Source organism: Mus pahari, chromosome 4 (genome assembly GCF_900095145.1).
Source record: "Mus pahari chromosome 4, PAHARI_EIJ_v1.1, whole genome shotgun sequence".
In the NCBI taxonomy this organism is placed as follows: Eukaryota; Metazoa; Chordata; class Mammalia; order Rodentia; family Muridae; genus Mus; species Mus pahari.
In genome coordinates, this window is record NC_034593.1 from 105,100,417 (window position 1) to 105,115,046 (window position 14,630).

The following is a 14,630-nucleotide window of genomic DNA, read 5'->3' on the forward strand; positions in this document are numbered from 1 at the left end:
GTGATGGTGATGGTGATGGTGATGGTGATGGTGATGGTGATGGTGATGGTGATGGTGATGGTGATGGTGATGGAGATGGTGATGGTGATGGTGATGGTGATGATGATGGTGGTGATGATGGTGATGGTGATGGAGATGGTGATGGTGATGGTGATGATGATGGTGGTGGTGATGATGATGATGATGATGAGTAAGCACCCTGATGATGTTAGTCCACTTTATGTCCCCAATTAGCTCCCAGCCTGCTAGTAACGTATCCCTCCTGTCCTACTGGACAGGGAGGCCCGGGATCTAACAGCATTAGCACTTCATCGACTTGATCTCAGAATAACCGAAAATGAAGTACTTACGGCATAAGCACCTATCAAGAATGCTGCGTTTGCTCTTTTCCGCTGGTCGAAAGAGGTGTAGTGCACTATCTTCTTTCTTGATAAACTGTATGACTGGAAGGAAAGAACAAAGCAGCGTGTGACCACTACAGGAAGGCAGGAGTTTCCATGGTATTTGGGACATTCGTGTTTGGAGCTGGGGGGGGGGGTTCTACTGCTCACTTTCTTGGTTTTGGGAGGGGCTACTGGTTCCCTTCTCTTCAATCCACCTGAATGTGAGAACCGACAATATAAAAAACATGGATGTCTCTGAGAATGGAGATATAAATGAATCACTGATTCTCTGTTCACAGGAGCCATTTTGATAACTTATCCCTGATCATATGTGTGTGTGTGTGTGTGTGTGTGTGTGTGTATTATGTATATGTATATTCCTGATCTTATGTATAGAGTTAACCACTCTTCGTCATTCTCAGCATGACACTCTGACTCCAGGAGATGTTGGTGTACCTTTCCTTCTTTACAGTTTAAGAAATCTCAACCATCCTATTGTATTCTCCAAAACTTTCATTTTTACAGACCAATATTAAAATTTTCTTTCTAGTATATACTAGTAAGCCCATTTTAATTAGCTTAAAGAAAATTATTCATGGGAAAAGAAGAACCATCAAAAGGTTATCAAGGAACATCATAATTCAACAGCCATGTATTAAGTTCACAAACTCAATCATTAAGCACTTACTATATATGCCAGGCAATATCCAACATGCTCAAGTAATCCAAAATAAAGCCAAATGGTTTGCTGAACACATGCTAATCATGAAAAGTAATAATTAGGTCTATTAAATTAAATCTAACTATTAGTCACAATTCAAATCTAGAGAAAATGGGTGTGGCTCAATTAAACATAATTTCTTTGGGTTGCAAGATTATTACGGTATAGTGACTAATGGCTATTTAAATGTAAGCACATAAGACTATACTTCCAGGGATTGTTTCTATGGTTTGATAATATTCTCTGTAATAAACTTGAAAATATAAATAGATTATTATACCCAGGACACTGAACACAGCCAACACACACAAAAAAAATCCACTACCATGTTATTTTCAACAAGGAAAAGAAAGAAAAATCTAAGCACCAAGGTGCATCATTTTAGCTTATGCATGAAAGCAGGAAGCTATGTGCATCCCACTAGAGACCAAGAGACATGCGGAGAGCCCTTTCAGACATGAATAACTACAAGTCACATGTTTTGAAAACAGTAATGTCCTTGTAAAGTGAACTTTTGAAAGTTATTGTCTGACTCAGAGACAATCTGATCTTATTGATGGCTTTTTTGTTTTTTCATAGCAGGCAGAGAGAAAAAAAAAGTAGTTGTGTCTGATTCAATTCCATTAAGTGTATTTTACTGAAATGATTTAAAGACTTCACGGCTATCATCAATGGTGTTCACACACGGCTTCTTGCTTTCTCAATTTTGATTGAGAAAATCAAAAGTCATCTCTGGACATTTTTTTTAATTTAATTTTACTATTTGTGGATTAATTTGTTTGCCACTTATTGCTCTTCACCAGTAAGTTGGGAGTGTTCACTTGTTTTGTTTAAGACAAGGTCTCTTCCTGGATGGCCTGGAACTTGATACATAGAACAGGCTAGCCTTGAACTCACACAGCTCCCTCTGCCTCTGCCTCCAGAGGGCTCACACATGGAGGTCAGAGGACAATGCTGCAGGGGTTCTTCTCACCTTCCTCCATAGTGAGGCTGGGTCTCCCGCATTGTTTCTGTAGATATGCTCTGTATAGGCTAGCTGACCCACAGTCTTCCATATAATTCTCCTGTCTCCATTTCCCATCTCATAGAGGAATGCTGAGATGACGGACTCAAGCCACCCCATCCAGCTCTTTACACAGGTTCCAGGAGTGAAACTCAGGTCATCGGGGCTTAAGAGACTAGCACTTCTCTGTGGGAGCCACCTCCTTAGCCCTACAAGTGTTAACTATTTCAAAATATTTCCCCCAGAGAGCTGCCAAGGGAAGCAATCTTGTGTTTGTTGCAAGCTTACACCTGATTTATAGGGGAACATTTGGCACATTTCTCCTGCGCAGATGTTTTTGGACTTAATTTTCAGAGTTTGGGTCTCTGAAGCGCTACAGCTGAGAAATGGTTACCACGTGATGAAGCTTGGCCACTGGTCCCCAGGTCAGTGCCCAAGGGGTCAAAACCAACTCAAAGAGGGTGGCTGCAGAGAAGAATCTTATAAACTGCAGCCTTGTCTAATGTCCCCCTCACCTCAGCCAGGCTCCCTTCTTAGAGCCATCCTGTCCCATAGTGGCTAGCACCAGTGACATTGTTCATGGGGAAGGCATCCTATCTCTGCAGTGAAAAGCGCTGGGGATAATAAAACATTTTCTCGGCTATCTAGCTAATGTTTTCTGTGATTGGACTGATAAAACAAATCCTTAATGTTTCCTTTCAAATATGAAAAAAATACCATTTCTATTTTTAAAAAATCCACACACACACACACACACACACACACACACACACACACATTTGCCCTTTTGTGCAAGCCAAGTACCGTAAAAGGAACAGCACCATCCAGTGGGAACACATCTACACATCTCTAAGGCTCTTTCATGAATATGATGGTTCATAGTGACAGGATCAAGAATCCTCTAGGCAACAAACCTCCAGATACTCTAGGGAGCTTCAGCCCTGCGTGTGAGCAGTAGCAGTCCACGCTCTGGGGGCCCACGGTGAATTCCAAAGAAGAAAGAAAGCTGAGCAGCAACGTCCACCTCTCTGCTTTCTGAACAGCCCTCCACACCCTTGCCACCAGGACCTCCCCGCAATAGTGGACTGTGCCCTCAGACTGAGAGCCAAAATAAACCCTTCCTCCTTCCTTCCTTCCTTCCTTCCTTCCTTCCTTCCTTCCTTCCTTCCTTCCTTCTTCCCACCCTCCCTTCCTCCTTCCTTCCTCCTTTCTCCTTCCTTCTTTCTGTCCTTCCATACTCCTTCCTTCTTCCTTCCTTCCTTCTTCCTTCCTTTCTTCCTTCTTCCTTCCTGCCCTTCCCTCTTTCCTGCCATTCCTTCCATCCTTCTTCCCATCCTTACTTCCTTCTGTCCTTCCTTCCCTCCTTCCTTTTGTCCATCTGTCCTTCAGTTGCTTGTCATAGCAATAGGAAAAGTCAATATTAAGATAGGAAAACTTATATCATTTGGGGAGAGACCAGATTTCAGGATGGCAGGATTCTGCTTTATAAGTGAGCCCATGGACATCTTCTAGTCTCTGCCTTAAGCCCAAGGGAGAGCCTCATGCCTTTGACAGAACATGGGCCTCCTCTTCACTCAGGCCCGTCTCCTCTGTGGTCTACCAGGTAGGCCTGGCTCTTCAAGGAGAACATTTGCAAAGTCGTGGCCATGCATCTGGCTTTCAGTAAGCTAACCCCATTCTTATAGATCATTTCTTTATATGAGATGCTCAGAGATCACAAAACCAGTCTTAAATACAAAAAGGAAGATGTCCCTGAAAGAACACTAAGCCCCCAGCCACCTCTGCTGCATATGACCATGACAGAGAATGCTCGCCAGCCGCTACCCATCTATACATAACTGAGATTCCCGTCTTGCAAACCTCCTGAACCCTCTCAAGCTAAGTAGACAAACAGGCAACCCTAACAGCAGCAGCAGCAAATATCTGTTAGCCAATTACTATATCTCATTTCCCAGAACAACAGGAGCAGCGCCAGAGGGGTCCGGTCTAACAGTGCAGAGTGCTTTCCAAAGCCGAGGTCCCAAGCAAGGCTGAAATATAATAAGCACACTGCATTCTACCAGAACATAAGCCAGGAACCAGGAAAGGCCTGCTGCAAAGTCTTACACAGCCAACTGTGGGAGGCAGGAGGAATCCAGATCTCTCTCACTGATGCTGATAATCGGAGTAAACCTTACTCATGAGGCCATTAACAAGTCCTGTGGCTCAGAATTTATTTAAAATCCTGGGCTGAAAAGGTCAGCAGTATGAAATTTTTTCAGAAATAAAAAAACTAAAATAAATTTAAACCTAAACTGCATTGTATTTTATTATTATATTATAGTGTTCCATTGCATGCTTGCAAGAAGACCTGTGCAGAGTGGAGAGCTTGAAGGTACTGGCCACTGGGCCTGCCCAGAGTTTCTGACTCAGTGGAGTAGAGTCTGGGAAATCTACTAGACTATATCTATCAGTAAGTTCTGGAAAAAAGGTTACACACAAATATGATGCCGCCCCTCCCCACCCCCTTGAAATGCTACGATCCTGAAACACCATGCATTTAATGAACCTGCCTCCTGAAAAACACTGAAGTCCCTTGTCAAAGAATTCCAAGTCATGCTATCCACTTTTTAAAAGCACATTTTGGGAAAACATTTCCACAGTCCTCTGAGAAACACTTGTGCCGATAAACGCACCCGCTACAAGAAGAGGACACCTCAGAATCAAGGCCCTTCGCTGGCCTCTAAATGAAACCACTTTCAGGGGAGCTATTACAGAGGCTCAAAATTCAGACACTCCCAGGGTCCTAGAACTTGGAGTGGGTCAGGTGACAAACGACAAAAGCAGGTGCTCTCAAAGAGCCCGTAACTCAACCCTGCTGCTTCCGTGCAGGACCTGGGCAGAGCACAGTTAGACCCTTCCACGTCTGAAAGAAGCCCAGAATCCAAAATTTTCTGTGCACTTTCATCAGTCACAGATGCTGACCACAAATTTAAGTATGTCTTCAAAAAAAAAAAAATAGATTCCCTATGTATCCCAGAAACTTACTCTGTAAGCCAAGTTCAAGCCTATTCTTGAACACAGAGAGTCCCCCCACTGACTCTGCCTCCCGAGTTCTGGGATTAAAGGTGCACCCCAGTGCACTTTGCTCAATTTTAATGTCTTTGTGTGTTTGGTTGGTTGGTTTTGTTTGTGTGTGAATGGGTTTGGTTTGGGTTTTTTGTTTGTTTGTTTGTTTGTTTTGTTTTTGTTGTTGTTGTTGTTGTTTGGGGGTTTGGGGGGGAGGGAGGTTGGAGAATTGTTTTAAGAGAATTTATCCACCACAGGGCATGTCTGTAAACTGAATGGCAACCACTTTGCTGCGCCTGGTTACCAGACTGAAAAACATTCCTATTATCAGAATGAATTGAGCAGCTGCTCCCAGAGACACTTTATGAGGGGAACCCGGTCTCTAGCCGATGGGTGATCTCAGTTTACGACTATCTGACGCAAAATAGTGTCTAAGGCTTCTGGCAAGCAAGGGAACAACTACACAGGGAGGGAAAGAGGACACACACTATACAATGACGGTTTTCTGAGACAAGTCAACAGAAGAGCATCTATCCATTTACGTCGTCAAAGCCGCAGAGATTTCCAGACCTGCTTCGCTTCCCAGAGAATCAAAGTTTTATGAGATAAATCACAGTAAGTACATAGCATATCATCAACTATAATGGCGCTTGTCAAGCAGGGGACGTGACACTGTGACAGACTGAATCAAAAATCAAGGGGATAGTGCCACATGCACATTTTCTGTCTTTGAATGAAAAGCTATGGGAAAGGTTGCATTCAGGCATGGTAATAAAAGACAAACAAGCCATGGAAATTCAGGGAAAGGAAGACATGCTAACATAGGAACAGCACAGAGTGGCCTTAGATGACAGTGACATACACAGATCATGCACTTGTTCCGTTTACATCAGGAAACCACAGATCCTGTAACCATCCAACAGCAAACTGTGATGCAAGGCAAAGCTACAAGACCCAGAGTTCCTGGGTCACGTGATGGCTCGTGGCCTCTTCAGCAGCCTCGCGATGATTAAGTTGCTCGCCGTGCTAGAAGTAAAATATTGGAGTCGTTTGGCTAGTACGTCTAATTAAGCTCTGCAGGTCAGTCTGACTGGACTAGGAAAGATGCAGCACGGCTAGATTAATATACTCCTTAATAAGATACACAGCCCATGCACAGCAAGCAAGCGTTGCCAGGGACCGTGTCCGATTAAGGAGATCACAGCGCAGGGACCATGGTGGCCAAGGCATCATCCATTCTCTTACAGGTGACTCGGTTAGCCTAGTAACAGCCATGACAATGAGCACCTCGCCAGCCATCACGGGTCACTGCCAAAGCAAGAAAGGGAACATGTCTTCCAGAGAGCAGCCAGGACTGGCCTTGTTTACCTCCAGCTTTCTCAGGAAAGGGACATTCTTGAACATTTTCTTTGGCTGCACAAAATAAAATGTGGTTCATGTTTTGTTTGGAGCTAAGATAAAAACAGGTTGATTTATTATTATTATTATTATTATTATTATTATTATTATTATTTCAAAAGAAAACGGCTTCTTTGTGGTTTGTTTGTTTGTTTGTTTGTTTCAAACCCAGTAGATTGCATTAATAAATAGCACATTTGGTCAAAACGAAAAAAAAAATCACTCATAAAATTACTTCTCAGTAGGCAAAGGCAGGTGGATAAGGAGCTCAAGACCATCTTTAGTTCTGCAGTAAACTCCAAGCCAGCTACCCTGGGTTACCAGAGACCCTGTCTCCAAAGGGTGTGTGTGTAGGGGGGGGGGGTTGTGTGTGTGTGTGTGCGCGCATGTGATAATTCTGATTAAAGGGTTAAAGACACTTGAGAATTCACTTACAAGCCTGAGCATTTATGAATGCATACAAAACAACCACGTCTAGCCTTACAAGTTTGAAATGCGCTTCTTGCCGTGAGTTACAGTCCCACTACCTCTGCACGGACTGTCTCCAGAAAGAGGCCCGCTTTTCTGCTCCCCAGCCCCATCAGCCTGAGACAGAAGAGGACTGTGTGAGGAGATCGTGGCGTGTTTTTGTAGTTATAGAGAGTGTCTGTCGCTACATCAAAAGAGTTCTTGTGTACAACGACCTGAGTGTGGCGGCTGCCTGGGTTCCAGGGTAGAATTACTGCTCCCAGCCACTCAGCCACAAGGGCATTCCCAGAGCCCACCCCTGCCAGGCCCCTCCGGGCTTTAATGCAATCCTTTCTTCCAGGACGTCCGCTCTTCTTGCCTCTTTTTGCTCTTTTATGCTGGAAAGGTAATGGGGGTGCTTTGTAAATGGCTCTGAATATTCTTTGAATCCTTTCAAAATGGTCCAAGATTACAGTAATTGTCCTGTTGATTCATAGCAGCGGCTGCTTTTTTTTTTAAGTTGCTGCCCTAGAAAAACGGCTCCTTTTTTTCTAATTTTTTTTAGCCCAAGCTGAAAGTTTCTGTTTCTCTGAGGAAAAGTAAAATCGATATGTAACAATGTACTAACTCTATTAAGAAAAGCTTGTTCAATTGTTTCTTTTATTAAATCTTCAGATTTTTCAATTAGCTTTCAGGGTTTTGTTTTGTTTTTTTAACTGATTAAATTAGGAGAAAGTATTGTTTTTTGTTTTTATTTTGGGGGTTGTTTGTTTGTTTGTTTGTTTTAACCAACTGCCGATTTTGTCTCCTGCTACAGCCATGAGGCATTATGTTGTAGCTCAGTGTTCTTAGCATTGTCTGAGCCAAGGATACTTTTGAGAATTAATAAGGAGCTGTGGGTCTTCTCAGAAGAAAAATAAAAGTACACACCAGAGTGTCTGTGCAATTTCAGGATTTATAGATCCCTTGAAATTCTAGGATGAACACTCCTGCCCTCGACTGTCAGTTGTGGATGTCAATTTCCACTACGCAGCACACATGCTTTGTCAGGTGTACTCATGCCTCTGAGACCAAGTCTCTCCTCTCTGGTTGCTGCTGCTTCACAGGAAGAATTGATCAGAACCAGCAAACTCTGACCTATAATGTGTATATAACTCCTTAGTAACAATTGTCAAGCGCCTTAAAACAAGCAGATGTTTTTATTGCTAGTGGGCATGATGCTTTTTTGCACTTGAAGAAAATATTTAATTTTTTTTTCATTCTGGCCACCATAATTAAAACTAAAGTCACTGGGAATCAAATGTGCATGGACACAGCAAAAGAAAAAAATTAGTAAATTTGCAGTAAATCATCATCTCAAAGCATTGCCCTGAAAAAAAAAAACTATGACATTTAAGAAATGAGAAACTTAGAGATTCACAGCAAAAATTGTCTGTGTACCTCAAGCATAAAACTAGGAAGGGGGAAAAAAAATCATAAAATCTTAACTTGAAAGAATAAAAATTCCCAAACTAGAAAACATGTGCCTAAAGCAGTGTTTAAAAAAATTTAATAAAATTGTGAATGTTTAAACATCACACAAGAAGAATTCCAACGGGCTGGTGAGATGGCTCAGTGGGTAAGAACACCCGACTGTTCTTCCGAAGGTCCGGAGTTCAAATCCCAGCAACCACATGGTGGCTCACAACCATCTGTAACAAGATCTGATGCCCTCTTCTAGAGTGTCTGGAGACAACTACAGTGTACTTGCATATAATAAGTAAATAAATCTTTAAAAAAAAAAAAAAAAACGGATAAAAAAAAAAAAAAAAAAATTTTAAAAAAAAAAAAAAAGCATGGAAAAAAAAAAAAAAAAAAGAATTCCAACAAGAATGCTAAGAGGGAGGAGAGCAAGATGGCTCAGCAGGTAAAAGCTAAGCCTGGCGAACTGAGTTCGATCCCAGAGAAGCACATAATGGAAGAGAACTGAATCCTGTGAGATTGTCCTCTGACCTCCACACACACATCACAGCAAGCATCACACACACACACACACACACACACACACACACACACACACACACACGAACAATGAATAATGAAGCTAAATCAATCCAACAGGCCGTGGTGACAAATCAAATACATCATGGGGTGGAGGGGTGGGGAAGTCCAAGGCTCAGGACAGCAAGAGTGTTGCAGTGTCCAGGAAATCAGCACATGAAATCATCCACAGGAGGAGGCATGGCAGCGAGGTGCCCTAGCCCCAGTCTAGAAAGGAACCACGGAGAGCAAAGGAGAGACCTCAGTCAGAGACCAGTGCTCTGGGAGGGTGGAGAGATTGCAAGTAGAGAGGTGCTGCAGGCAGAAGGACGCATGCGTAACAAGAAAGTCGTTTCCAAATAGGAGAGCAAAGAGTCTGAGTTTCCTCACAGCCAGGATGGCAGCCCACAGCCGCTGGAAAGGTTATAAAGGCCCAGAAACAACTGGGACAATGAGCCCAGATGAATTCTAAACCCAAGGCCGCCCTGACCCCCGGGACAAAGGTAAGAACGTGAACCAGCCGCGACTTCACCTGGGGCAGGTCACACATCTCCTGGGCTTCAATCTCGCCCTGTAATCTCTTCACTTCTTCACAGCTATCATTTAGATTCCTAAAAGTCCACTGACCAGCTTCCCCACAGGAAATGAGCACACAGGTTGAAGCAGGTATTTAAGAACCTCTCTAAGAGAACTCTTAGTTTTCCTATCTGAATTTACAGATGTGACCTTAGGAAGGTGATTTGACACAACAGCTTAATTTTGAAATTTAGTATTTCTTTTTTGAGACAAGGTCTCTTTATATGTGGATCTGACTGTTCTGGAACTGTGTGTGGAGAAGAGGCCTCAAACTCACTGATATCCACCTGCCTCAGCCTCACAAGTGTTGAAGTTAAGGGTGTCCATCACCATGCCTGGCTTGAGTTCTTACTTTATTGATGAAAAATGGATTCCACAAATCCAAAGCAATTCTGTCACTGCTCAAGTAAACCTTTGTCTCCTGATACAGAGATTTTATTTGATATTGTTTATTGAAAGAGCCCAAGACATTGGAGTTTTGAAAAGTCAATTCTTCAGAAAGCTACAGAGTGCCCATTAATTTTATTAAAGCTAAAAATGTCATTCCAGGCATATACAGCTGATTACTGATCACTGGAATAAACCAAGGGACTGTCTGAACCTTAATGAACTTTTATAATGATGTAAGGAAGTTTTGGAAATGAAAGGAAATTTAAACAAGTTTTTATATGCATTTACCAAAAATGTTAGGTATAGAATATGGTAGAAAAAAAAAATCAAACCATCTACCCTTCTACAATTACTATAGTAGAACACTGAGTTAGATGCAAATCACATCTTCCTAATAATGATTTCTTTCTCTTTGGCAACTCCAGATAGTACTTGGGTCACATATGGTTACTTGTAATTCATGGTTCATGCCAACTACATGATACTAAAACTAAGAAATAGGAGCTTGAGAGATGGCTTAGTGAGTAAGATCATTTACTGTACAAGTGTAAGGACCTGAGCTTGGATCCACAGTACCTATGTAAAGGTGGAGGATGGGCTGGCTACAAAGGCTGGTGACCCCACACCTAGAAGACAAAGAAAGACAGAGAGAAACTTGCTGACTACACAGGCTAGCCAAATGGTAAGCTCAAGGTTCAGTGAGAGATTCTGTCTCAAGGGAATAAGGTAGAGAGTGGTAGAGGATAGACACTCAATGTCTTCCTCACACAGACAAACACACACACACACACACACACACACACACACACCACATATGTGAACACAACACACAACACAGACGAGAGAGAGAAGAGAGAGAGAGAGAGAGAGAGAGAGAGAGAGAGAGAAAGAGAGAGAGAGAGAGAACCCGTAGGCCTCCCAAGGATAAGGCTCAAGTATTGGCTAATGATCCTTTCATTATTAGTTCCGTCATTTAAAGTTCATTTTATATTAAACAGATTATTTATTTCTTTGGAATCATAAAAATATCTATTTTTCTAAACTACAGGTAGTAGCTTCTTGGCTCTTGTTTACGTGAATGAATTTATGAAGTCTTTTTCAAGTCAGAAAATACTGCATGTTTTAATTCCTAGATGAGTTGGGTGTCATAGCTTTCTGTGTGTTATATAATGGTTAACCAAAATGTCATTGTATGACCATATAACATGCTGAGGTCAATGGCAAAAATCTGTAAATGTATAAAGCATACAATATATTCTATAGAAAATGCTCTGCCAAACTATATTTATATCTAAGTTCAACTAAAATCTAAAGCCAATCACTGAGCAGCTATGTGTATAAGACACTGTACTGTAGAACAACCACACTGTATCCAACACAGAGAATAATAACACTAAGCTTTACAAGTCCATGATTATCTAACAAGCATACATTATGGTGTACTGTTTTCTAAACTGAAACATCCAAGAGGTTCATTTATAAATTGGAAGAAAAATATAAATATTGGTTTTCATTTAGTAAGCTTTAATAATCCTGGTATTATAAATGTTATTTTCTTATTCACTCAAAGTTTCAAAGGAAAAAGTTCACATGACAAAATCCACATGTACATACAGAAAATGAGAAGGATCTCATGTAATATAAACACTGCAGGCTAATACTGAACGCCTGCCCACTTTCTGTCATAGCACGTAATTCATGGGTCTTACTTGCTCATTAACTCTACACAGATGATGTTTAATAAATATGCAAACTTTTCCATTTTGACCAAACAAAACCTGATTATACTCCTGACGAGACCCTTCCTTCATCACCCCATAACAGCATATACAAGCAGATGTAAAGGCTTTGGGGAAATTATCCTATGAAGGAATCTGATGGAGACTCATTAGCAATCTGAAAGGCTGTGCCCCTCTCTTAGATCATGACTGCAGTGACTTCATTCAGCTCATATTGCAGTTGTCCTGAGGAAAGAATGAGGTTGACATGTCCTTTGTGGTATAACCCAGGGGATCGATTTCAACTCCTGGGTGACCTCTCACAGATTTCTAAAGATCTAAACCACCCGATTAAATCCCGTGTGTGCAAAACCGTCCCACCGGGCAGGTTTTTGGCTTAAACATTTTCATTTCAAGACATAAACACATCTAGAATACTCACTTTTAGTTTCTTGTTTAGCTTACAGCAGTATCTGTACACCATTGCCAAGTTCAGAGGTCCAAAATCTGCATAGAAACTGAGATATATACATATATAAAATAGCATTTAGTACAAGCACAGTTTTCAGTAATATAGATGCTCACTTTTAACTTCACCTAATCTGTAATCAAATTCCAATCATGTTCAGGAAGGTTCAACACGTAAGTGGTCTGTTCTGTGCCAGGCCATGGAACTCAGTTCCACCGTCCTTCTGCTCCACAATTCTTCTAAACAACTTCTTAACACACAACTATTTGGGCAATTTGGGGTTTTAATTCCTTTTAATTTCCTACTGTGTCATTTAGGTGAAGGAATTGGAAAGCAGCCAATGAAACGAGGAGTGTGGAGTTACTGGTGTGGAATTACTCTCTCCTGCTTTTACTGCTTCACCAACTCGATCTGGAAGCTCAGAAACTCTATTCTAATTCCAAGTCTTCCTCACAAACACCCTCAGTCCTCACAGATCTTATGTGCAGTGATCCTTTTTGTCCTGTCTGTTTGTCTTGAACTTCCTGTATTGGGCCCTTCTATTCCCCTGCCTCTCCAGAATACAGCACTCACCTGTATGCAATCTCTTATCCACGGTCATGAGTCAAATCGGTGACCCAACGTGGAAGAAATGAGACCCACATATCGACAGATACCTAACTGCATTGCTTAGGGTAACGCTGTATTTACAGCAGAGACTCCTGTTCTTGGGTTTCTTGGAAGTAGCATGTCTTTCCCCTCAGCTGGACCCACCTTCCAATAGGCTTTCAACATCTCAGTGTGCTGACAAGCCACCTTTCCTTCAAATTAGCCCTAAGCTTTTCTGACTTACTGAGCATGAAACCTCTCAAACACAGTAAAGCAAAACCAATTCTTTTATCAAATGAGCAGCCACTCCCATTATACCCCTTCCCTTTCTGGTGCCTTCCCACGATGGAGAAGCCAAGCTCCCCTTCACACTAGCCATGTTCGAGTGGACTGCTCAAACTCCTTCCCAACGTTACACCTCATCAATCTCACTTCTTACGATGCTGAGCAGCTCCTCACTAGTCAAGGATGCTTCCACCAGCCAGCAACCAAAGCTTAACTACCACGCGTGCTCTCAGCCTCTCAGCTGATCTTGCCTCCTGACAGGTCCCTTTCAGGATCTCCATTCCACAAGACACATCCACCCCTTGACCTCCAAACCCGTCTCCACTCCTAAGGCAACCCTCCGCTCACATCAGGCCTCCTACCTAGAGTACTCGCCCCTCTTGTCACTCAGCATCCTCAAGATGGCCTTAAAATGTAACCTCCACAAAACCCTTCCAGTCACATTAGGGGGCCCTAACCTGAGCTTTGCTCAAAGTCCTCAAAACTTACCATTTCAGTGCTCTCTCAGCAAAGTACCCAGAACATCAGCTATTGTGGAGAATTTTACATGTTGATTCTGCCCCATCAACTGCAGCCTGAGCTTCCCCATCAAGAACTGTTTATTTAGACCTTACATATTTGGAAGAATGTCCTAGATGCAATGCAACAAAAACTGAGGCATCATTGAGAAATGCTCGTTAGCACTCTAAATTCAACTCAGCCTGGAGCACAAATGTCTTAAATACCACCAAGTTTGCAAAAAAAAAAAAAAAACTATCTCCAAAACACCCTCTTAATGAGGAAGACATTTAATTTTTTTTTTCTGCCACCCAAATCACATATGTCACTCCAACTACAAGTCAGCCAATACCTACTGGCCTTTAGGTGGGTATGATTTAGAACTTACATTATAGCATTAAAATTGGCTGCTTTTGTGCACCGCGTTCATGAAAAAAATAACACAAGATGGCCCAAAAAGAGACTCCTAATGAATTGAAGTAAAAAGTTCCTTATTTACTTCTAAAGTTTCCAGAATGGTGTTAACTTATTTCTCAAGTTCCCAGTGTGATACAAGGCTATAAATATAAACAAGAACCCACTGAAAACCACTAAGATGAGGGCTGGGGGTGTATTATTGGCACAGCACACACTTAGCATACACAAGGCCTAGGTTCAATGCCCAGCGCCAGGGGAGGAAATGAAAACGAACCAAGTATTTAATTAACAGATACCTAACCACATTGTTTAAAGCAACACTATTTTTACAGCAGAGATTTCCTTGTCCTTGGATTTATTGGAAACAGTGCTTTTTAACAAACATACCTTGCCCACAAATAAGAAATTACTGAGCACCAAAAGACAGATACTGATAAAGTGCTTTCAGTGACAGACACTATCCCAAAAAAATGAGAAAAGACACTCAAAAAGGCATCCCTAGCCAGATAGTGGTGGCATACACTTTTAATTCCAGCACAGGATCTATGTGAGTTCAATGCCAGCCTGGTCTACAGAGAAAGTTCCAGGATAACCAAGGCTATACAGAGAAACCCTGTTGAGAGGAGGAGGGGAAGGGAAAGGGGGAGGGGACAGGTGAAGAGAAGAGAAG

The 14,630-nt window shown here is 42.0% G+C and overlaps 1 protein-coding gene across 2 annotated transcripts in view; it reads right to left on the reverse strand.

Annotated features, from left to right (window-relative positions):
• Cdc14a (cell division cycle 14A) overlaps nt 1-14,630 on the reverse strand; it is a 157,964-nt gene that overhangs the window by 120,578 nt on the left and 22,756 nt on the right. For both annotated transcript variants that reach the window (XM_021195617.1, XM_021195616.2), the window contains exons 3-4: nt 12,146-12,221; nt 351-443 (exon numbers count right to left, since the gene is read on the reverse strand). In XM_021195617.1, the coding sequence (XP_021051276.1) occupies nt 351-443; nt 12,146-12,221 (169 nt within the window). The remainder of the gene's footprint in view (nt 1-350; nt 444-12,145; nt 12,222-14,630) is intronic.